This window comes from Mesoplodon mirus (genome assembly GCF_964341445.2).
Source record: "Mesoplodon mirus genome assembly, chromosome: 14".
NCBI lineage: Eukaryota > Metazoa > Chordata > Mammalia > Artiodactyla > Ziphiidae > Mesoplodon > Mesoplodon mirus.
Window position 1 is genome coordinate 54724862 of NC_138990.1, and position 24291 is coordinate 54749152.

General features: G+C 45.4%; 1 protein-coding gene across 2 annotated transcripts; it reads right to left on the reverse strand.

Annotated features, from left to right (window-relative positions):
* Positions 1–780: 780 nt before the first annotated feature.
* Positions 781–24028, reverse strand: CDC42EP3 (CDC42 effector protein 3). Of its 2 annotated transcripts, none has more exons than XM_082642694.1 (2): positions 23735–24028; positions 781–2781 (listed from the first exon to the last, which is right to left on the reverse strand). In XM_082642694.1, exon 2 carries the CDS (start codon positions 2542–2544, stop codon positions 1780–1782), a length of 765 nt encoding a protein of 254 aa, XP_082498820.1. In that variant the 5' UTR covers positions 2545–2781; positions 23735–24028; the 3' UTR covers positions 781–1779. The 2 variants fall into 2 exon arrangements, with proteins under 2 accessions (XP_082498820.1, XP_082498819.1); XM_082642693.1 differs by having other exon boundaries at positions 23695–24028.
* Positions 24029–24291: the final 263 nt, after the last annotated feature.

Consider the following 24291-nt stretch of genomic DNA (forward strand, 5'->3'; position numbering starts at 1 on the left):
AGGGATATATTTCAAGGAGAAATGAAAGTTTTTGCGTGCAAGTATTTGTCTTTGAGGGGGAAGGGGTGTTGACAACAGGACCGGAATCGGTGTGTACATTTCCTGTTCCTGTTTCCTTAACCAACATCCTTAGGGCATCTCTGTCTTCTTGGGGGCAAGGTGCTCTCCTGCCCTCTTTCTTGGCCTCCTTAATCTTGTCTATATGGCACCTGCTGCATGGAAGCTTCTGTCCTGTAGGGACGGGGCTGGGGTTGCATGAGTTTGCTGTGTTAAAGTAAGGGAGGAGATTCACAGAAATGAGTTTTTGAGAAGTTGGCATCAGTGCTGACTTAAAAAAAAAATTCTCATCTCTCATGTTCATTTTTCCTAAAATTGAGGGGCCTTATTTTTAGAATCTCAAACCTTTGGGCAATAATCAAAATTACTGAGTGGGTGGAAATCACCTCTTAGCTTATTTTTTTTTTTTTTTTTGCTGTACGCGGGCCTCTCACTGTTGTGGCCTCTCCCGTTGTGGAGCACAGGCTCCGGACGCACAGGCTCAGCGGCCATGGCTCACGGGCCCAGCCGCTCCGCGGCATATGGGATCCTCCCAGACCGGGGCACGAACCCGTATCCCCTGCATCGGCAGGCGGACTCTCAACCACTGCGCCACCAGGGAGGCCCCTCTTAGCTTATTTTAAAGGCTCATGTACACTTTACAGAAGCAATTTTTCTAGCCCTGGACTTGAAGAAAATACAATTACTGTCTTATGTTTTTGTTTATTACTATAACCAAGCAAGTTGATTTTAACATTTACTCTTTATTGTGTTGTATGAAGTACCTATGTAATGCAAGTATGTACTGTACTAAAATACCCATATTTCCAAATAACATTATGTGGTGTAGCCCACAGTCTCTGCAGAAGCATTGTGAGTAACCTGTGCCTTTACACTTTACAATCCATTGTTGGCTGCTGTGAAAAGTATGATAACAGATGAAGAAAAAAAAAATAAAGCTAAGTATGAATACATTTTTCCAAACATACACATACACAGCTTAGAATGGAATCCCAATGGAAAGTCAAATGACCATATTTGATGTAGTACCTATAAAATGTAGACTCTGCAATAAAGAGCCAAAGGCACATAAAAATATATTTTAACTTTAAAAATAACTTAGTTACAGTAATACTTTGTTTGTGTCTTACCAACATGTAGCTGACAGTCAAAATTTCGCAATATAGATATAATATATAGAGATATATAAGAGCTACAAGCAAATCCCCGAAACCCATAAAGTTGTTCAAATGTGAAAACAGAGAAAAGTTTTAACACTGAAGAATTTGCTATGGTGAGCCCAAACGATATAATATAGAAAAGAGTCTAGAAAAAGGGCGTGGGTGTTAAATAAATTGACTTCCTCTTGCTCAGAAAATGCCAGAGTACTGTAAAGGTCCTTAATGTGACTGGCACAGCCCTTCATAAGTAGTGCCAGTCCTGGCCAAGCCAGATTTCTTATGTGTCTGAAAACAAAAAGTGTGAGCTGTACATCAGCAATGCCCGCCGAAAATGGGTTCTGACTCACTTCCTCTCTTTGCCAGGATAGGTTTGTTTTTTTTTCACTGTTTTTGCAAACAGGGCATACCAGGTAAAAAAATATTTTGTAGGAAAGTTATTTTAGAAAACCCATCACATGACAGCAAGTATAGCCAGCGAAGCTCTTCTCTTTGTGGTTAGTTTTGTTTTGTTCGGTTTTTTTGATACCTTTTACCCCAAAGGAAAAGAGCCGGCGGTGTCCTGTTACTTATTTTTATCCATGACATTCAGCACCTCATCTAGAAATGAGGGCCCAAGATCGAGCTGCAGGGAGAGGAGGGAACCCGTGAGATCAGAGAGGGACTCCTCTGATTTAGTCTTTTCCTTGACGAGCTCGCACGGGGCAGAATGGTCAAACATGTCCTCGGCCGCCCAGTCGGGATACTGTTCGGAGAGGCTGGAGGAGTGGCTGCCCCTGCCCTGGCTGGACTGGGATGCGGACCCGCTGGACCCCCACGAGACGTCCCCCTGGTGGACCGTCCCGTTCTCCAACAGGCTGCTTTCCTCCGGAGCCTTCTCCTCCATGACCGGCTCACAGCTAAGCCGGGGCAGCTTTCCCGGCCCTAAGGACTCCTGTTTGGAACTGAATGTCACCGGTGACAACAAGGGCAACATGAGTGCTTGGGACCCTCCAATGGTTGGGAGGGAGATGGCGTTTTTGAGCACCGGGGAGGGCGTTTCTGTGAACATGGAGTCGGAGGTACTGTTGGCCCGGAAGAACTCGTTATGCCCGGGGAACTGGCCCATGCGCGCTTTCTCCTGGTTTCCAGGTAGAAGCTCATAGTTGCCTTGAAGAAAGGATATGTCTCCAAAGACGTCGTGCTGGCCCTCTTTGCCAATGTGAATGGTGTGGCGGAAGTCTCCAAGGGGAGGGCTGATCATATCCGGAGACAAGATGTCCCTCAGTTTAAATTTCTTTCCTTTCTTGTTATTGGCAGCTTTCAGGTAAATTGGGGTCTTGGCTGGCATTTTGGAGTTTGAGGATGTCGATTTTGCAAAAGGGAAAAAGGGCGACTTTCTTCACAGACGTTATATGTTTCCCAATAACCTTTTTGATAGGAACTGTCACATCATTTTTCTCAAGTAGCTTCAGAAGTGGCTCTGAAACAAGATGGAGGTCTAAGAGGCCTTCCTGGACTTACAGCCAAGCAGGGCTTTCTGGAGAGCCGGTTACATCCGCCAGTCCCTTCCACAGCATGGAGAAACCTGGAAGAGAAACCAAAGCAGGTTATAATTAGCTGACCCTTCAGGGATCACTTGGGCCTGACTTTTTCACTTTCCCACTTTTTCAAGAGCCTGTAAATAATGGCAGGACCAGTTCCCATCTGAAGCCAAACTTTATTTTGTTTCTCTCCATTAAGCAGGATAAAAACTTTGATCTTAACAAGGGTCCACTAATCTTAGTCTTACTTCAGGGGAAAAAAGAAAAAAGGGAGAGAAAGAGAGATTAAAAAACCCAAACGTATGACATCAGCACTTTTTAAACATGGTCATGGACACAATCTTCTGGATATGTCTGAGATTTTAGTCCTTTTCCTCTGTTATAAGAACTGCTCTCAGCACATGAGCAGAGTGATTTCAGCTCCTTAGACACAACTGAATTTGTTTTAAACTATATTTTCTCTCTTGCTTTGGCGTTCACACTAGCAAAACGAAGAATATTTTGTTGTTGATTGACTTCTTTATGTAAATAAAAATGCAATACAATGAAGTCCTATAAGGAAAGGAACTGGAAATATCATTTACTAAGTGACAGTGAAGCTAGTGTCCAACAAAATCTCAGTGAAAATGCATTCTTACAGTTGAGAAAACTGAGATTCGGAAGTCAAAAAAAAAGGAACACCCTTTCTCAGTAACATAAAGCCATTATGGAAGTTGGAACTGGAATCAAGTTGTGGCAGAGAGAACGGGGCTGTCAAAAATTTCAGGATTTTAACCTAAATGGGAAAAGAATTTGAAAAAGAATAGATACATATATATGTATAACTGAATCACTTTGCTGTACACCTGAAACTAACACAACACTGTTAATCAACTATATGCCAATATAAAAAAAAAAAGATTGTGAAAAGCAAAAAATAAAATTCAGGATTTGGCAACATTCTGAAATGGAAGGAAAAGAACAAAACTGCTTCTTTTTCAAAGAAAAAAGTGTGATCATACATTATAGGTTGGGTCTTCACTTGAGAATACTTTTGAAACATTTGCTGATAAGCTTGTATCCTTTCCCTGTGGTAGGCAGGGTTCCAAGTAAGTGGCCGCCTGGTGTTAATGCCTTTGTGGGTGGAACCTGCGAGTTGCTTCTAAGCAAGGTGATGAGATGTCACAGCCCTGATTAGGTTACATTATAAAAGATTCCGTCTTAGCAGACTGGAGGGAGGCTCCCTTTACTGGTTTTGAAAAAGTAAGCCACTGAGAGAGAGCATATGGAAATGAATTCTGCCAGCAACCTGGGGGAACCTGGAAGTGGATCTTTTCCCAGTTGAGCCTCCGATGAGACCATACCTCTGACACCTAGTTTACAGCCTGATGAGACTATGCATCTAAGCCCTGCCTGGACCTCTGACCTGCAGACACTGTGAGACAACACAGGTAGGGCTGTAAGCCACTACGTTTGTAATTTGTTACCCGAGTAGAAAGCTAACACACTCTCCCTGCACATGCTATATGACACAGTTAGAAGTGACGGGCTACAAGAAGGTTTGGGGCTCTCGTCTTACAGATGAGAACCTCTTCATCTCTTGAAAATAATCCTCCAACTCTTCAGTCACATCAGCTGACATGGAGAAGCTAAAACTTTCGCCACTGTGGGAATTCCTAAAATGGCTCTGCTGTGACCTCTCCCATTGGGCTCTCCTCGCCCTGGCCGCAGAGCAAATAAATAAGTAAATACTCCGAGGGCTGGGTTAGATGGTGGCTTGAGAGCCACATTTGCTTTGTAGAAGCTGGAGGCTGTCTACATCTGCCCCATATTTCTTGCCTTTCAGCAAGAGTTTTAAATTCATTTGCCTGTGGCAGATGGCGAGGACTCTGCTCCAGCCAGGTAACAAGTAGATCTGTTTGGGAAGTGGCAGGCACCCAGGCCTGAGGAGGCAGAGAAGGATGAGCTGGAGAGACCACCCTACCCTGGCTCTGGGAGTGGGGAGGAGGCCAAGGTAGCATGAGGGTTTGCACCCAGAGCAGGCTACCCTGGAAGTTGCCAGATAAGACCACACACTCCCCGGGGGTGCCTGGTGGGTCAGCCTTCCCACTTCAGATTAGGAAGGCACAGAGATACCATGTTACTAAAAGAGACACTTGATACCAAGTGAGTAGATGGGGAACCATAGCATGGGAAGACATGCTTGTGAGTCTGACATTGTCATATTTTTAACTCTAATTTGGGTCTTGTAATAGTAACAGAAGTGGAAGCCCTGGGTCTTCGTGCTAAAACATCAATGTCCTTCCCCTCTAAGTGCACAACAGCCCAGGGCCCCTGCCACCCAGGGTGCCTGGTGTCGCCTCCCTGCCCCTCTAGGCACAGTTTGATGACTGCCTGCAGAAGCAGCTAGGGCGCTGGGCCTGCAGAAGGTGGGGGGCAGCCCCGAGGAACAGCTGCCCACTGGAGCCGTGTCCTCAACGCACAAGGCCAGGAGGGCAGCTGCCATGGAAAGATACAGTGTGTCCACTGCAACTCCAAGGCATGTGAGGGCTGCATGTGGTCAGCTGGTGGAGCCAGGGTTATGCAAGGCCAGAACCAAGGCATGACATTCATTTCAGATTCTTTAGAAAAACAAAAATAGCATGAAGATGCAGCCAGAGTGCTTCTGTGCTCCTCTGACTGGATCACTCACATTCACCCTTTACCTGTACAGCGACTGGGGATATTGGGGAGCAAAAGTGAGGAGAAAAGGTAGAGGGTGTGCCTGCTACACTTGGAAGGCCCAGTCCTCAGTCCCTGCCTGGCCACAGCCATGGCCACGGGCCCTGCAGGCCCCTCGGCAGAGGCTTGCTCGACCTGGCAGAAGCTGGGTTTTATGTCAGTGGAGTGGATGCAAAGGTGGGAGACAAGCCACAAAAAAACAAAGAAAAAAGTAAGAAAAGGGTTGGTGAGCAGAGGCTAGATAAGCTGCAGGCAGTAGATTCTCAGGAGTGGGAAAAGAAAGGAGATACCTTAAAAGGCATTTTTCTTTCTTTCTACAAATATTTACATAGTATTTACTGCATGACAGGGATGGAGGCTTCTAGGACTTTGGAAACAATTATTTGTATTGAATTTCTATTGTGTGCCAGGGCTAAGAGCCCTCCAATTCATTGGAAGTTTAAGGAAAAAAACAAAACGGGAATTTGGTGCAAAAATGTCAGTTTTACAACTTTAGACAAGTTGATGTTTGTGATACGGTGCTGGGGAAATATCTGAGAGCTCTGACCCATCCATCTATCTTATCTGTTATCTTTCCTCCTCCAGCTCAGGGGCAACCATGCTTGATCCTGGGAGAGGCAATCCAATACCCTGACTGCTTCCTCCCCTCCTTTCTGCTTTCTGAATGTTCTGGGCTCCTTGGCTTATCAGTCAGTGGACTGCCATGCCCCAGGCTGACTGTTCAACAACTTCTCTGCTGTTGCTAAAGCAGGAAACTGCAGGGCGGTTTCTTCACTGGGAACAAAGTGCCTGGTGCTGGAGAGGGTATGTGTGCATCTCCTGGGAACCACCAACATGTCATATGACAAGAAATATTTATTGAGAACGTCTCTATGTGCTAGGCACTGTTCCAACCTTCGGTGTGTTCTAGCTCACTCACAAGAACCCATGTTAACACCCCCATTTAACTGACGAAGCATTGAGGCACAGGCTTTGCCAAGGCCACACGGCTACTAGGCACTAAGCCAAGTGGCTGGGCATGGGCTCCAGACATTGGGGCCTTGCCATTTAAGGAGCACACTCCCCGGGAAGTCAGTCAGCTCCCAAATGATGAAGGGGGTTCCTTCCAAAGCCTCTTTAAGATACAAATATGTGATAACACGATGCGCTGATAAGGGTGGGGAAGCATGCACAGGTCCAACCTCAGTGGAAGGCAGTATCTATGAAAACTACAAATCACATTCCTTAGGCCCCAGAATTCCACTTACAGAGATTTATCCAATTTATGTATATGGGAAATAAGGAAATAACACATATACAGTGTTGTCAGTCCAGCATAGTTTATAACAGCCAAGAGTTGGAAACAACTGAGAATTCCCTGGTGGTCCAGTGGTTAGGACATGGAGCTTTCACTGCTGGGGGCCCGGGTTCAATCCCTGGTCGGGGAACTAAGATTGGACAAGCTACGCAGTGCGGCCAAAAAAAAAAAAAAAAAACAGGAAACCACCTAACTGTCCACCTTTAGAGGACTGGTTATACAAATTAAGGTGCATCTGTACAAATGAATATTACACAGGCCTAGAAAAGGATGAAGCAGCTATCTTTATATGTGATGTAGAAAGAGCTTCAAAGACATATATCTTCAAAGGAAATAAAAGAGAGGTGCAAAAGTGTGTAGATAACATCTGTACTGGCTTGTACGTAGATAAGCTTTCTCTGGAAGCATAAGCAGGAAGTAATGGTGAGGTGCCCACGGGGAGAGGAAGTAGATGGAAGGGGATAAGGGTGGAAGAGAAACTTTTCACTGTACATCCTTTCATGATTTTGGATTTCTGAACCACGTGAATGAATTAGCTATTTAAAAAAAATAAGTACGAGGGTTGTTTCGGGCTCAGATTGCACTTTCCTGCAGAGACAATTTTATACGTAGGTCCTAAAAAGTCTACTGAACCCATGAGTCACTGATCATAATGCAAACAATATTATGGGAAAGTGGGTTCAAAAGCCAAAATCTTAAGGTGGAAGGCCTCACGAGAGGGCTGAGCCTCATCTCACCTGAGCTTGTCAAAGGGACAGATCATTCCTTTCTGTGGTGATCAGGCCTTCACCAAAGAGGCTCCACCAGTCTGTATTTGTAGGATGGAAAAGGTCTCAGAAGAGAAGGTTTTTCGTCAGAAGGAAATGAGAAGAGGGAAGAGACTCAGGATGCTGGGGAAAGTGTGGGTGGCAGGGTACCCATGTGGAGGGAAGCACAGGCAGGTGGAGGTACTGGGGCTCAGGGGTGTAGCTCCTTCTCTGAGAGGTGGTGGTGATGCAGACGAGCAGCATTTTATGATGGAAGGGTCCTAAAGGCCACAACACGGAAGCCCGTCCCTCCTCACCATTTTCTGAAAAGGAGACTTGGGCTCCTGGAGGCTGCTGGTGGCTGACCCATGTGGTAGCAGACACAGCAAGGGATGAATCAGAGGGAGAGCCTGAGTCAGGTGGACACCCAGGAAGAGGAAGCGGGAGAAGAAGACAGGAAGAGCTAAACCAAAAGGGCTTACAGGCCTGACTAGAACTGGAGAGCCAGCCCTCCTGGGTGTTCCATGATCCAAATGAAGAGCATTTCCAGCCTTTGCATATCGGTCAGGACTCCACCACCATCAATGACTCTCCACACTTGGGACTCTCCTGCTCTCCAGCTTTCCTACATTGCCATCATTCCTCCACTCCCACCGTCTTGGAAAGAGAGGAAGGAAGAAGGGGAGGAAGGGATGGAGGACTGGAGGGAGAAAGGAAAGAAAGAAAGAAAAAGAGAGAGACAAAGAAACCATCCTATGTGTAGACCTTTCTCAAAACCCTGCCCTTGACCCTGAAATCTGAACTCTCCAAGGTTGCTGATCCCGTTCTCCGGAAGTTCTTAGATCACTGTTTGCTCCTCTTCCCCCGCTTAGATGACACTTGAGGTAATATTCATCTTGGAGATTATAGATTCCTCTGAAAACAAAGGTTCCAGTTCCTGGGCACCGGAGAGGAGAGACTGGCCAACAAAAGTGTTCAACTCCCCAGTCAGTCGCCTGTCACCGTCTATCAAGGTTAGAGAGGATGTCCGGCAGATGTGTGGGCGAGAAGTCCAGCTGCAAAGGTACAGACCCCCACTCACAGGAACTTGTGAGAAGCTCAAGGGTTCCAAGACACAAAAGGACTCAGGAGGAAGTTGAAGGCATGGTTTTGATAAGAAAGGCAGTGTCAGGTGGTCATTCCTGTACCAGGCTAGACAATTCCAGTTTCTTACGTGTGACTGCTTTAAGCATAAGTGACAGTGTTAACAAGAGAAATCAACACAGCAATAATAATTCAATGAAGAAAAAAAGTGAAGTGGCCACCCTTCCCTTCATTTCCTTATCATCCTTTTGGTAAAGAGAATGATGCTGAAAAGACCAAAACAGGGCAGCAGCCAGGAGATGGGGGAGAAAAGCAAAGGGTTATGAAAAAGTCACACACTGAAAAATCAGTCCCTGGGTGACTAGAGTTGACAGTACTGGCAATTCACAGGGCTCTGAAAAGAACAAAGGGGTTGAGATTTTTTAAAATTCCATTTATTTTAAGAAAGGAATGTTTGGTTTGTCTACTAATTGTTTTTAGATTAATTCTTAGGGGACAGAGAGGGTAAAAAAGTTCTTGCATCCTGCACAATAGGTTGCAATGTTAATCTAAAGCACGCATGCATAAAAACAGGGCAGGTGGGAGGGAGGCATGTGTGCGTGTGGCTGTCCTGGGGGACCTGTGGGCCTTTTCCTTTCTTCAACTTGCAGGAAGTGAGTCTGCACTGGACTTCCCCTTTCTTGCTTAGTTGTCACATCCTTCCAAGACCCCCTAACTTCCTATCACTTTTTGCTTTGTCTCAGCGTTGAATCAGCACGCCCTTCTTCCTAGCACCCAGATGCAGCACCACTGCACCATCTGGGCCCCAAGCAAAAATACTTGGTTATTCCTCCTTTGTGCCTGAGGCAACAGTCCCAGGGAAGGATGGTAGCGTGGCCAAGAACCCGCCACCCCTTACACCCACAGCCATCTCTGGGGTATTGCTCTCCGTTGCCAACATAGGGGAGACAATTCCACTGCGATGAGCCCTGGAAAAGTGTATTTCACCCTGGGCTTCACACTTTAAAGGGATAAAGGTGACCTGGAACATGTTCCTACAGGTTCCCAGGAGTCCAACAGGGAGACAAAGGGACTCCGTCAGGACACGTGAGAAAGTGAGGCGGAGCAGCTTAAAGAAAACTCAAATACTGAGGGAAAATGAATCTTTAGGGATCTGAAGGATTCACTGAACTGCAATGGAAAAGGGATTAACTTGTTCAGTACGAGAGGCCCTAGGGCTACAAAAGCAGAAGCTACAGGGAAACAGCTTTTGGATCCTCTAAGGGAGAACCCAGGGTTCTGGCAAGATGGAATGGGTTGCTGTGGGAAGGGGGCAGTGTACCGGGCATGCACGGAGGATGTCACCGGGCAGCGGCCTTTGCCTCTGAGCGTCTGAGATGTGCACAGTGGGTGGGGTCTCGTCCCTATTCATTTTGAGTCTCCCACAGGGGAAAACTATCACTGCTGATTTCCTTATGGTTCCACATCACACTCACCCATAAAAAACACTCACAGACTTTTCCTAGAAGACTTTCCATTTGAAGACAGCAGTTATTACTAATATAGGGATGACCAGACAACCTTCTGTATCAGAAATACTAAAATATTATGACGATGAGGGCACTCATGCCAATCCTTTTGCAAACCTCTGTAGGAGTGCGCCTCTAGATCAAAGTATTTTAAAATTCAAGGGAAAAAAATCATACTACTAGAGATTCAACATAGAACTTACATGAAAATCTAAGACAGAAATAAATGTAACCAGAGAATACCCTGGTAAATGGCATCCTGAAGGGATGCTTTTCATATTTTTAGTCTGTTTTACTCCACCCACGAGAAGATAAAAAGATGCCTTTTCTATTTTTAGATTCTTATCCTCTCCCCATATTATCTGAACTGAGGACATAGCTATATGCTGCAAGGCTATAAAATGCCATTAGCTTAGTTCCCAGCCGCCTGGCTGTCATGCAAATGAACTTATAGCCAGACTGAGCAGACTATTTTATAGACCCACTCAGAAAGTCTATGCTACATCTCAACCCTCAATTATTTATAAAGGGACTTCTCGTTTATGATTCAGCTACAGCTTGTATTTATTTTTCTTTTACAACCCTGATTATATAGAGACCCACAAATACCATATGGGAGACTCACTGCTAATGTGCATACACTCCTCACATTTATAGGAACTAATTGTACTGTTTGAAAGGGTTTTTAGAAGCAAAATTGGAAGACAGAACATCCACCTCAAAGTACCAACCCTGCACTTTTGAAGAGAGGCCATTTCGACCTTTCTCCCTATTAAAATGAGTTATTGAGGAGGACTCAAGACGGATGTGGAGCCCTGGCAGTTATAACGAGGCAGGAAAAGGGCCTGGTTCATTTACCATGACGAGTTTTACAAGGGACTCAGCCTCAGGGCTGGGCAGAAGGACCAAGGCAGAGGCTCTAGCTGGTGGATATGAATCAAATAAGACCATTCCTGTGAACTGCTCCCATGCTTCTAGAACTAATGGATCTGACTTGGTTTGTGAAGCTGCAAGGACAATATCAATATAGGATGAGAATCTCACCCTGAAGGTGTCAGCAACATTCAGCCGGGAATTAGCTCAAATCTGAAAACTCAGCTCAAATCCAATAACTTGTAAAGTTGCTTAGCTGCTCACCAAAAAAATAGAAAGAAAAAACCCCCTAATATTTAAGTCAGTAACTATTCTATGAAAACTCCAACTATGGCAATAGGAATATCAAATGATCCAAACAGGTTTGACAGGTGTCCAGAAATTCAGACTATGGTCACTTGACTCATACTACATATGGTATGGTGTTCTTCGTCCTTTGTCTTCAGAGCACATCTAATGTAGGTCTCTTGACTACTCTTCCTTCCCTAACAGGATGAAGGGACAGATAGGGATTTCCATGCCGTCCTCCCATCCTGCTAGGGCCCTTGACAATCGTCCACACTCGTTGCAGGGGCTCCTCTGCATCACACCAACACTGGGTATGTTTGGAACCTGGCAGTGGCCAGTGCATTCTCTACCTACTTCCACGGCAAACCCCCCTGTGTTATTTGTACATAAATATCTGTACACAAATATTTGTTGAATGCATGAATGAGTATCCCTTCTGACTAGGCTGAGAGCTTTTCTGTGAGTATAAGCTGGGTCTTGTTTATCTTTTTTGTCAACCATAACACGTGGCACACAGTGAACAAATTAAGAAGTGTTATTTAAATCCCTAACCCCTGCTAGACCTCTGCTAGACCTTCCATCATGAGAGATGAGTTGCTTTGCTCTCAGGAACCCTCCCCCAGTCCAAGTCTACAAGGGATGCCTCTAGAAAGTAGCAAATTTGAAATGACGAGTTCTCTAAAGAATTTATATATGTGAATGGCGATGGCTAGAGTGCGTGCTGTGGGCCAGACAGGTGAGTATTAGAACACACCTCTTAGGAACCAGTCTTAGATTAAGCCCATGTCTGAGACCCATCAGCCAAAACATGGAGGAGCCAGGATTTCAGCTATGGCTGGACTCCACAGTCTGTGCTTTTAACCACTGCTGATTTGATAACTAACGTGACGACTGCCGTGGAAGTGGGTTGAGAATGGGAATGTCTATACCAGGCTATCTGTCCTGAAGTCTGACAGCACCAAGAGGAAATGATACACTATGATCTCAACATCAATGAGAGGCAGAGATGATGACTGGACCTTGTCATTAACTAAGAATGAATAAAATGGTCCCAGATACCAGCCTCTCCAACTCACTAGGAATTTTCAGTATTTTTGCCCTTGCCAAAGAATTTCAAAAGGGATTTGACTTCATGTGAAATAAAAGCCACGAGATTAAAATTTTGAGGTAATAAAAGCCCCTGAGTCTCAGGGAGAAAAAAAAAATATCCTGTTCTTAGAAAAAAGCGTTAAGTGCTGTTAATTATTTTCCCAGAGGAAACACGTGCATCGTGGCCATGCATCAGGGCGCCTTGTACACCCACAAGGCTTTTGCCGGGACAATGGCTCCGTTCCCTTGCTATTGACACGTGACTTCCCTCCTGACTTTCTGAAACTAAGAAACCTGTGTTCCTTACGTGAATTGTCCTCCCACCTCTTTACCATCAACCACTATTCATAACATCCTCCAAGACCTGCTTCAGTCACTTCCTTCCTGGAGAAATTCTCAAACTCACCTCACGCAATCCAGGCTCATTACTGCCTTGCTTGGAGGTTTTCTTAGGGCTCCTAAAGAGCTTATATTTGTTTTCTTTCCTGTTCTTTTGTGATTTTGTGTCTGATATTTCTGGTAGGTAGTAAGCTCAATAAGAATAAGGTAGGCAAAGGTGCTATAAAAAAGGAGCCGCTGTTGTTAACAGTCTCTTCTTTAAGCCGGATCACTTACAGAGCCTCCTCTTGGGCTGCGAACACAAGAGGCCCTTACATTTTATTGAATAAGCCCTTTTACTTTTCCCTATGCCCATCCCTTAGATCAAGGGCCTGCAAATTATGGTAGGTGGGTCAAATCCAACCCCGTGTCTGTTTTTGTAAATAAAGTTTTACTGGAACACACCAGTGCTCACTTTTTTATGTACCACCTTCAGCTCAGTAGTTCTCAACTGAGGGTGATTCTGTCCCATCCCCCACCCCCACCCCCGCAGGTGACATTTGGCAATGTCTAGACATATTTTTGATTCTCATGACTGGGGGTGGTGGCATCTACTGGCATCTAGTAGACAGAGGTCAGAGGCACGGCTAAATGAACATTCTACGATGCACAGGACACTGCCCCCACAACAAAGAATTTTCCGGCCCCCGTTCCCTGTAGTGCTGAGGGCTGGAAACTGGTAGAGCTGCTTTGAAATGACAAGGTCAGAGTTGAGTCGCTGTGACAGGCTGTATGTGGCCATCGAAACCTAAAACACTAAACTGACGCTTAACGGGAAAAGTCTGAACCCCTGCCTTAGACGCTGGCATTTTCACGGGGTTGGATGGTGGTTGTCCATGGCCCAGCCCTCAGCAGTCTCCCAGCAATCACACCCCTGTCCTTGGCCTCAACTACCTCTAATGTTAACTTCCAAATCTGTGTCTTCAGCCTGTACATACCTTAGTCTAGACCAGTGCTACTCAAAGTGGATCTATGGACTAGGCCAGTCCATGATGAGATATGGAAAGAAATTGAAAGTAAGCTTCTAGAAACTTTATGACATAATCAAGCATGCGGATCTGTGGATTCTTCTCATTGGTCAGACTCTTGGCAAGCTTGGGAGCCGTGTATGATCAGGTCTGCGTGGAAACTGGGTGTGGCCCAAGCAGCTACTCACTGTGCCAGGTGTCCTATACAGTCCATGGGAAATTGAAACAAACAAAACACTAAACACTGGTCCTTCACAGAAAGAAGCACTGGACTTTTCTCCCCTAGTCTTTCATACCTTTCTCCGTTGCTTCCTTGAGGTACTTCCCATTCAACTTACCCCTGATAGAATTTGCCATCTTTCCTCCTCTTGCCAGCCCTCAGCATAGGCCTCCTGTACTTTTCCCTCTCGGTAAATGGCAGGAAGTCACCCAAATCCGAAACCCGGCTGTCACCCCCCACCCCTCGCCCTGCCTCATCCTCCACATCAAGTCCTATTATTTGTCTCCTCTTGTCCATCCTCCTGCCTCATGCCTCAGCCTCACTTGTAGCTTTCACAATCTCTTGCACAAGGGCATTTGCCTTCCCACCTGTCTCCTTGCCTTCAACCTCATCTTCCACTTTATGTTCCAATCTCTATCAGAAGGCACCATCTAGAATGCCCCCTTAACCTTGAGTGGCAGGCCCACCCTTACAGCCTGGAGATAAGATAGCCTGTGAGGCCCACTTTAGCAATCAGGGTCTTGCCCAACCCTGCAGCTACATGTCCAGCCAGTCCTCAAGGCCTATACTACTGTTTTATACCTCAAACCCACCAACTCTCACACTACACTGCAATTACTAATGACTACTCCACTAGGCTGCCTTCTCTTGGGGACAGACTATATTTAATTCATGGCTGGTACTGAACAAATGTTTGTTAAATGAACAAATGAGAAAGTTTGAGATTGCCTTGACATCTTTCCTCTTCAACCCTGCCTGCCCTGCTGAAAATGCAATCTGAGTCTTTCTGTGACTCCTACAGGAAAATAAATTTAAAAAATCGTCTAGCAAGGAGCTGTCATCTATTTTCTTGTGGCAAAGGTTTTCTTTCTTTTCCTTTCTCTATCCGTGCAGGGTAAGAATTTAACAGCTTATCAATGTGAGCCACAGTAATTCTACAGACTCATACAGATCGTTGAGATTAAGGCAAAAAATATTTGTTGACATGCTATTTCAAAGGGAAAAGACTTACATCCATGACTGCCATGTGCAAATAGAGTCTTAGAGAGACAGGCAAGACTCTAGAAAGATCTGACAATACATTTCCCGGAATGCAGACTTACTAGTTACATTTAAGCCAATCTTAAAGAATGAGGCCCAGGAGAAACAATGAGCTTGCTCACCTGACCTCTCCTTTCAAAAGGAAATGGATTAAGGGGAAACTTGGATTATTTAGCCCAAGATATACAAGGGAACCTGCAAGAAACTGTATAATGGACATTCTACAGAAAAAGAGTGTTGTAATATCAGTGTATAACTAGCACAGATCAAGTACTTAAAAAAAAAACCTATTAAATGAATGAACACATGGGCAAGCAAAACAGTAGATAGAGCTCTCACTGCTATTCTAGGCCTTAGGGGAGGAAAGAACTGGGTGAAACGTTGAGCCAGCCCTATAGGATTCTTTTACAACTCCAGACCATATGGGGGCCAGTTACCTCCTGTGTAAATGGGATAATCACCCCAAACCCGTCTATCTCTCAGGTGATTATAAGAGCTGAGTGTGAAAATCTTCATAGAGTGCTATGAAAGCACAAAGCATCTTTATCCCAAATGAAAAAGCAGAACATCTACTGAAATACAATGCTAAGGAGGGGAACCATTCTAACTGCCAAAATAACCATATCCATTTTCTCCTTAAAATGTCTCTGGCAGTCACCAATATATGATTGCAGATGGGGCTAAACTAATTTGTGTCTGCCCTGTGAACAACTGGGATTCTTACCTCCAGCTTAATTAGAGAATAATTCTGTCAACAGGACATGGAGCTAACTTCTTTACATATACATGTATCCTTTATCTCCAAGGGCAATTCCTCCAACCTTGAGAACAAATGGGACTCCTTTGAGTTAGGAAAATTACAGCCAACGATTGGTCAGATGAAGAAAAATGTAAGGGCATACAGTTATTTTCTTTAGATATTTGGTGAGCTGTCAGGTGAGAGGGAATCAGTACCATTCAAAGAAAAGAATTAGGTGTGTGATTAAGGTTCAAGGAGAGGCCAGGTGGGGCTGGATGGGAAGAAGTCTAACCAACTTGAGTTAATCAGCTTAAAGAATGGGAAAGGCCCATCAAAGGAAGTTTTCTAGCTGAGCCTGAGACTGTGTTAGGAATTCCAGAGGGGAGGGAGAGCATTCCTGCACTGGGAGAGGAGTTTGGGGAGATACCCGCTAGTCTGTGTTCCTCATTTCAAGTAGCAGCCCCAGGTATGTGCATGTAAGCTTCATGTACACACAGACAGGTAATAGAATCATAGATATGTGTTTGAGATTTATTTATACTTAATAAAGAAAACGGATGTTAGGGTTCTAGCTTCTAGGGAATTTTAAGAAAAAAACATAATGCTTTTTAGTGAAGTTAAGACTATCCTTAGAATCAAAATACTTTTTACTAGCTTATAAAATTTTCATTATATTTTCTCACCTTTCCTGATATTAAATTAAGGGTACAAAGCAATGCCAATGACTTTCTCTGAGAGCCTCAGCTTGCTCATCTGTAGAGTGGAGACAGTAACACTGTCTTCTTAGCAGGAGACAACACATACAAAGTAGAAATAGTTGCTAGTGTACAGCAAATTCAGGTTTGCTTTTGGAACTTTTATTTCCCCCCAATGTTTCTGATCTGCTGTTGGCTGAGTCTGCAGATGCAGAACCCACGGATACAGATAGCCAACTGTATAATTCCTTATTCTGCGAAAAAACTGGAATTGGGAAGAAGTCACCGTTTTACTCCCCATGCTGCCCCTGAGATATGTCGGCAGTGGCACTACCTGCCCTGTCAGGTGAGCCCACAGCTTAAGGGCTTAAGAGGAATACAGAACAAAATCCACCCACGAGCATAAACTTCTACTAAAACTTATGTAAGGCCAAAAATCAGCATTAGTTTGGAAAACATTTCACTCTGAAGTCATCTGAGAGCAGGAAGAGTTTCCAGTTTGGTGCTATGCCGTGCACAGTGGGACATGTGGCTTGAGCTGATTCATTCAGCGAGCAGCAGGCTTTGGAGAGAGCCTTCCGTATGACTTCATCCAGTCCCTGGCTAGTCATTCACCTTCCACAATGTCCATTCAACAACAAACATCTAATAAGGACCTACTGCGTGCCAGGCACTATTCTAGGAACCGAGGCTACAGCAATGACGTGCTCACAGAGCCTATGTCCCAGCATGGAGACAAATGATCAGTAAGCACACCAATGATGAATGGCTCATGCAGGCATGGCTGAGAGGTCTAGGTGAGCATTAGAAAACAACAACGCTCATCCTTCCAGCACGGGGACTGCCCAGTATGTGCTGTAAGTGGACACATGGTACCGAGCCACCATAGTCACACCTGGGCAGGAGAAAGCTTCAGTGGAGGTTGCAACAGCCCGGCCGAGAAGACTTTGAGGAAGTTCTGGTGGTGGCCTGATTTTCAGAGTACCTTGGATGATCATTATCACCAAAACCAAAGGATTGGAGGTACCTCCTTTTGAATTTGAACATTTGGTAGCCTGGGAAGGAATAATTTTACTATGGTCAGACTTAAGCTTGGGTAACTGAAAAGGATTTCTGGCTTAACAATGCTAAGAGAAGATAACACAGGTAGGACTAGATTGTCCATTTTTTCATTAAGTCCTATTGTAAAAAAGATGAATGCCAAGCTAAACTAGGTTCAGTCCCTACTCTCAAAAGAGCCAGTAGTCTAGGCAGCCACAAGGGTCAACAAATGATCATTTAAACACAATCAGTGTTAAAATAGGAGAAGGTACAAGACACTATGGAAAATGCCTCAGATACAAGGAAAAACCAAACACAAAAAGACAGAGTCACAGCTGTTTAGAGCCAGGAGAGAGCTTGGAGAACTTCCACCAGCTTGCTCTGTACCCCCATCCTTCCCCTTCCACATCTTCACAGACAGAACCTACCCAGAGATGGGCAAGGATTCGCTTTGTGACATAGCTGGCCAGTCAAGGGCTTAGAACCCTGTCTCCTGCTGTGTTAAAAATCAATGTTACATGTCTGAACTGATCCTTGGCCAAAAAAAAAAGTTAAAAAAATAAATAAAAAGGGGAAGAATTCACATATATTCTGAAATGGCAAAGCCACATATGACCTAAAAATGACTTTGCTTGTTTAAAAAGTTGTGTGTAGCCTAAATGATTATAATGGATTTGAACAGAATGGGTCTTTTCCAACTAAACACACAGTCATCTATCATTGGCATGATGCGTCTACAAGTATGACCTTCAAGTTGTCACCAGAACATGACAGATTCCCAAATGTGTAAGCTGTCTAAATAGAGGCCTGACTTTGAAGTTCTCTGCCCTCCACGCTGGCTTGGGCTGCCCTGCCCGGATTTGCACTAGGTCTGTTTTTCAACGCAGGGTTTTACATATTAGTATAGTAGTAAGACTGCTATGCTAATAGGTGTCACTGATCCTGGCTCACTGGATTCTAGAGCTAGAGATGATCTGAAATCATCTAGAACCAAAAGCTTCATCTTAGAGATGAGAATAGGACCCCAAGAGGTCACAGTTCCACAACCTGGGTCAGAGCTAAGACCAGAACCTATGTTTTCTGATCTCCAATCCCTCTGTGATTGTCTCCACTTAATTCTGCATGAGTTTTATCAAATAGAATGGCGGGGTGTTTGCTAGCATCTTCTAGTGCGTTCCTGTGTCTCTGGCCCTGTACACCCTGTGGTTCTCTAAAAGGTTCTTGAGTTCCTTCAGCTCTGTAGGGCAGGCTACAGCGGGTGGTGTCTGCCTCTGGCTTGATGGTTCCCAAAGTGTTTCTTGCTAGACTAGTCCTGGCAGCTGCTCTGTGGGCAAAATGATTTGATAGACACTATCTCCGTGTGGAGATTCACTGTACCAGCGACATTCAATGCTCTGAAAAGTCCTGCAGGGAGGGACCTTCATCAGACTGGTTTCCCAAAGAATCCTCTTCTGATGCTATTCCTGTCTCAGAGTTCACATGAGGTGGTGCTGTATTAGCTAACTGCAGGTGTGTGATCTCTGTAACACGCTTAACAAAGAATCAAAGGCTAGAAGGTAAATGATGACTTTCTCAAATATGCAAATAAAACCCAAACCACTGAAAATCCAGGTTTTAAAAAATTTAACATTTGAGGTTCAAGGATTCTACTATTAATTCATGACTTGATCAAGAAAATACTAATTTGAACTCATCAGCCCTTAAACTCATCAGTTTTCTTGGCTATTCAGAAATAGCAAACTTTCTAATATCAATATGATTTGTATTATAAAACTGTATGCTTTAATTTAAAAAACTGCTCTTCCACCAGAGGTGCTGTCAAACTCAGTCATCACTATGAGACTGGGTGAGCCCGGGCACTCAAGAAGTACATGAAGGCCAAGGAAGGCATCTTTTTCTAAAGGAAAGAACATACCTGACCGTTGCTGTAGAACTATTTGGCTACTGATATTATTTATTCTGGTTTGTGGGATGCTGTTTTGGTTTGTAACCTTGAAAGGATGGGGGCAGGAAAAGGGGAGATTCCAAATGGAGGTGAACAGTCCTAACGCTATTGCCCTCGGTTTTGAGACAACTTGGGTTATTTCAAGCCAAGACATCCTTTCCAGAACCCCTGCTTCGATCTGAGCAGCCTCCCACAGCTCATCACAAACCCACAGTATCAAAGGCAGTGGAGGCCAGGCAGGCCCCTTGGGTTATCCGGGGCACCCCTCTTGGCTTCAAAGGCCTCCTTGCTCTATCTTTCACACCAGAAGGTTATCTGGCAGGGTCTGGGGCATGTGCAGAACTTAGAACTGTAATGAGGCCCGACTTCTGCCAAGGACAGAACCTTCCTGCACACCTTGCTTGTGGTTCCTGCATCTTGCTTTAGCTCCTCTTGGGGCAACATCACGAGTGCCAGAGACTGCAGGGCCAGGCACCATGGATGTGGTCTCCAGTCTCAAGGAGGTGACCATCCAGATCGGTTACTGGACCCTGCAACCCCCTGACCTCTAGAACTTCAAAGTAAGGATGTGTTCCACACACTAAACTCCACTTCATGTTTGGGTCCTGATATTCCTAGTAAATCTCTTTGTTTATGGTATAAATTAAACTGCTCAGGTTACCGCTAGCAGTTTGATGCTGGATCCACTGCAGATGACTACTGGCCATACTTGTGAGTTGAACTATCTTCAATAAATAAAATGATGCACATGGTATTCCCAAAGGCTGGCAATTACTGTCATCTTCCTTTGGGCGGTGGTACTGTGAGATACAATGTACTGCGAAATGAGTTCTCTGTTCAGAGGCCAAAAACCCTTAAAAGAGTCAGATTTAATAGCTTCCCTGGCCTTCCTCCCTGTTGGTGAGGGTGGGGTATTTATTTAGCATAAGGTCAAACAGACCTGAGTTCAAACCTGATTCTGCTACTTAGCTGTGTGACCATGGCCAAGTTACTAAACCTTTCTGAGCCTGTGTTCTCATCTGGAAAATAAGAACAATACTATCTACCTCAAAGAGCAGTTGTGAATATTAAATGAGACAACTAGTATTAAGCACCTAGGGAAACAACAAAAGCAATAATGAAAGCATCAGCTTTTTATTGGGTCTACTCTGGACCTGGCCTGTTCTGAGTGTGTTCTTTTTTAACTCATTTAATCCTCAGAGTAAGATTATCCTTATTTTGTAATTGATAAACTGAGGTACACAGGCTAAGTAATTTGCCCCATGTCACACAAGTATTAAGTGCCAGGGCCAAGATATGAACCCAGACAGCCTGCCTCAGAGGCTCTTAACCTCAGGGTTTTTTCCCCATCTCCTTAAGCAGAAGATGCTGATCTTTGTGGAAAATTAGCCATTCATTCATGCGCATACTGGGTTGCTAAATTGCATATGCATGTTTAGGTATGTTCCTTACTGTGTAATTTGGGGCAAATTATGTAAGAGGTCTTTCCACACCTGTAAAATGGGGATATTAACAATGCCTTCTTCATAGAGTGATTATTAGAAATAAATGAGTTATTCAAGGTAAAGGGCTAAGAACAGGGCTTGGCACTTAGGGCAGGCTCCATGTAGGAAGTACCTTTGACATACAAATTCACGGAACAGTGGGACATATTAGGAGAATTCTTTGGCTTCGGTGCTTGGTAAAGATTTTGTGGCTGGCTTAATCTAGTAGTTTCAAATGACTATACTGTCCTTGCTCTCTGGCAAACATACTGCATTTAAAAATAGATTTAGGGGCTTCCCTGGTGGCGCAGTGGTTGAGAGTCTGCCTGCCGATGCACAGGGGACACGGGTTCGTGCCCCGGTCCGGGAAGATCCCACATGCCGCGGAGCGGCTAGGCCTGTGAGCCATGGCCGCTGAGCCTGCGCGTCCGGAGCCTGTGCTCCGCAACGGGAGAGGCCACAACAGTGAGAGGCCCGCATACCGCAAAAAAAAAAAAAAAAAAAAAAGATTTAAGTGTTTATTCCATCAGTGAATAAACAGGTACACAGGATTCTGGTTAGAAAGAAATTAGGCCCAGCTTAAATAAAATCAGACTGAAAGCAAGAATTTTCATAATTAAAAAAAAAAATTAGAGCAATCTTTCTAGAGGTTTTTCAGGTTATGAATTGGAAGTCCACTCTCTGGATAAATGTTATGGCTACTGGGCAAAGAGCTTGTGAAAAATTTATGGCCTGGTAAAAGTCTTTTGGTGATGTAGGTTAAAACAACTTTATCCCCAATGCTGTTGAACACCACAAATTTTAGAAGGGAGAAAGGGCAGCTTTTGTGAACATGTTGGACATAAAACACCACTTTAAAGGAAAAGCTGGACAGCAGGTAGGACAAACCAGCTCATGTGAACAGTTCTGCAATGATTTTTATGACATTGTATTTATTCATATTGCACCACGTTTAAATTTACAATAAAAAGCAAAAAAATGTGCAACACTTATTACTCTGGCTGTCTTTACATGTTCCATTGAGATACAAAACAGAATTTCACTGCTCAGATCTTAAGGGAAGGGGGAGCTCATCTTATTCCATGTCTGTAGCTGCTGCCACAGTCATAGCACCATGTTCCAATCATGGAATTCATAATGTAAATCTCTTGCAGATGATAACCACTGGAAAACAGGAACTGCCATGGATCCAGAAAGGCTTCCAAATTTCTCCTCTAATGTTCTTATCTGTGAGCCCAGAGGCTGGTACTGAGTGTTTTATTCAATGAGTGATGCCTGTTGGGAAACCTACATTCTTTAAGAGACTTAATGAAGAACTCTCAACCATTCCTTGGTTCTTTGACTATTAGTCTTTATCATTAATTTCACATGTGACAATGCCAAACATTTCACAACTGCCCTAACTTATCTCTGAGTGTTTCAACCTAATCTGAAGACATACCTGTGTAGCTTATTCTTAACTGTCACAAGAGCTCATAACGGATCTTAGCTGGTATCAAAAAGAGAATCTCTGGAACTGTCCAGAAAAGAAGCTACATTTCCTGGTCGTTAGATCTTTTCAAAGTTAGAAGGTTATAGGAAGGTTACAGAAGGTTATAGTCTTTTAAATTGCCTTAGGGATACCCCTGGGGCATCATCAGGGCTTCTAGGTGAGCCTTTTGTCTCCCCGTGCTTCCCTGGGAAGTCCCCAAGAAAGGCTTTCCTATTCAAAATCTGCTGCTCTCCTGATTTGTGTTCTTTTTTAAAGGCAGCACCCCCAAGAAACTCTAGGATACTACTGTGAAGCCTAAGAGCTGGGGGGTGGGGAGGAAACCTTTGTCTCCCTAACACACTCATAAATTCCCTCCCCTTAGCCAGCACCTCCCACCCCACCACCTAGCACGCATCAGCGGCGACTCCCCCAAATACACCAGGTCTGGAAAGATTCATGTTGCAATACCCTTCTGACATTCCTATTCCCGCCCTCATTTTAATTCACTCACTTTTTTTTTTTTTAAACAAAATGTAATTACTTGACTGTCAGCTTGGGCTGCACTCTGGGGCTTTTACTCCTTTCAACACAGCTGCGCTCCCGGCTTTGATGCTGCTGTCCACGCAGCTTGTCCCAGCCACAGCCTGGCTCTCGGTAATGTAACATTCAAGTGCATATTTATTTTTAAACTGACCTCTCAGACTGTACAGTATAAAGGAGGTCCTGCCAAAAAATATGCTACTTTCTATTTATAAGATGAAACACATGCCTCCCGAAGTCGAGAGGGGGATGGAGTATAATAATCCATAACGAAAAAATGGCCAGATCCATTCGTCCTCACATGTCCGATACTTGTCAAGACACTTAGTTGCAAGAAGAAAGGGGAAAAAATATTGAAAACACTTAAGTTGTTCAGAAACCACCGTCCAAAAAAAAAAAAAAATCGACTGCCAGATCTGCAGGTTGGAGCCCCAGGCACAATGCCCCTCGTCAAGTGAGGAGAGGGCACCCAGAGGGTACTGCCACCTCAGATCTGCACCGTGCACCCTGTGCAGCCCTGATGCCAATCCACGGTGGGAGGGGAGCGGTAGCCATGTGCGGCTTGTTCTCAGATGGAAAAATGCAGTACGCGCCCAGAATGGCTGTCAATAGCTCGGAGGGTGCAGTGTAGCCGCGCAGCCTCACCCTGAAAAGTGGTGGGCACAAACGGTGGAGCTCTGCGATCTGGTCGTGCCGCTCGCACCCCTCCCAGTATGCTTTATGTCCCCTTTGATCCGTTGGACACCAGCTGGAAGGGGATGCCCTAGGTATCCCCGCTCCCTGTGCATTTCCAAGCCTAGCCCCCCGCGCACGCCGGAAGCGGCCACGGCCGCGGGTTTGGACATACTCACACACGCGCAGAGAAGGAGCCGTGGGCAGGCAGCAACTCACCAGCGGCGCCAAGGATCCCAGCCGCTGACCCCGGGGCCGGGCGCCGCAGTTCCCGAAGGCGCACGCAGTCCCTGCCCGCCACGCGCAGATCCAGCCGGGTCGGCCGGCGCGGCGCCTGCTCACAGCATTATGCGCTCGGAGACGGCGTGAAGGCGCCCAAGGCCGGGGTCTCCGGACTCGCCCCCAGCTCGGGCCCCACCGCTGCGCTCTCCGCCGTCTCGGGCCGCGGCCGGGAGAGAAGGTGCAAGCTAGACTGAGCGTTCCGCAGCCGCACTCCCAGACTGAACCTGCGAAGGGCGGGGCGGGGCGGGGCGGCGCGGGGCGGGGCCGGCGGCGCGCGGGGCGGGTCAGGGCGGGGCGGAGGGCGGGGGCCGCAGGCAGACCCTTCTAGCCGCTGTACCTGAGCCCCGGCCCGGAGCGGGCGGACCGGGTTCACCCGCGGCTCGGCCTGCGGGCCCCCAAAGGACAATGGATTTTCATCGTTACCGCCCCAGCGCCACCCCCAGGGATGCTGCTTTCCTGCGAGAAGCTGCGTTCGGCTCCCTCGGCACAAAGAA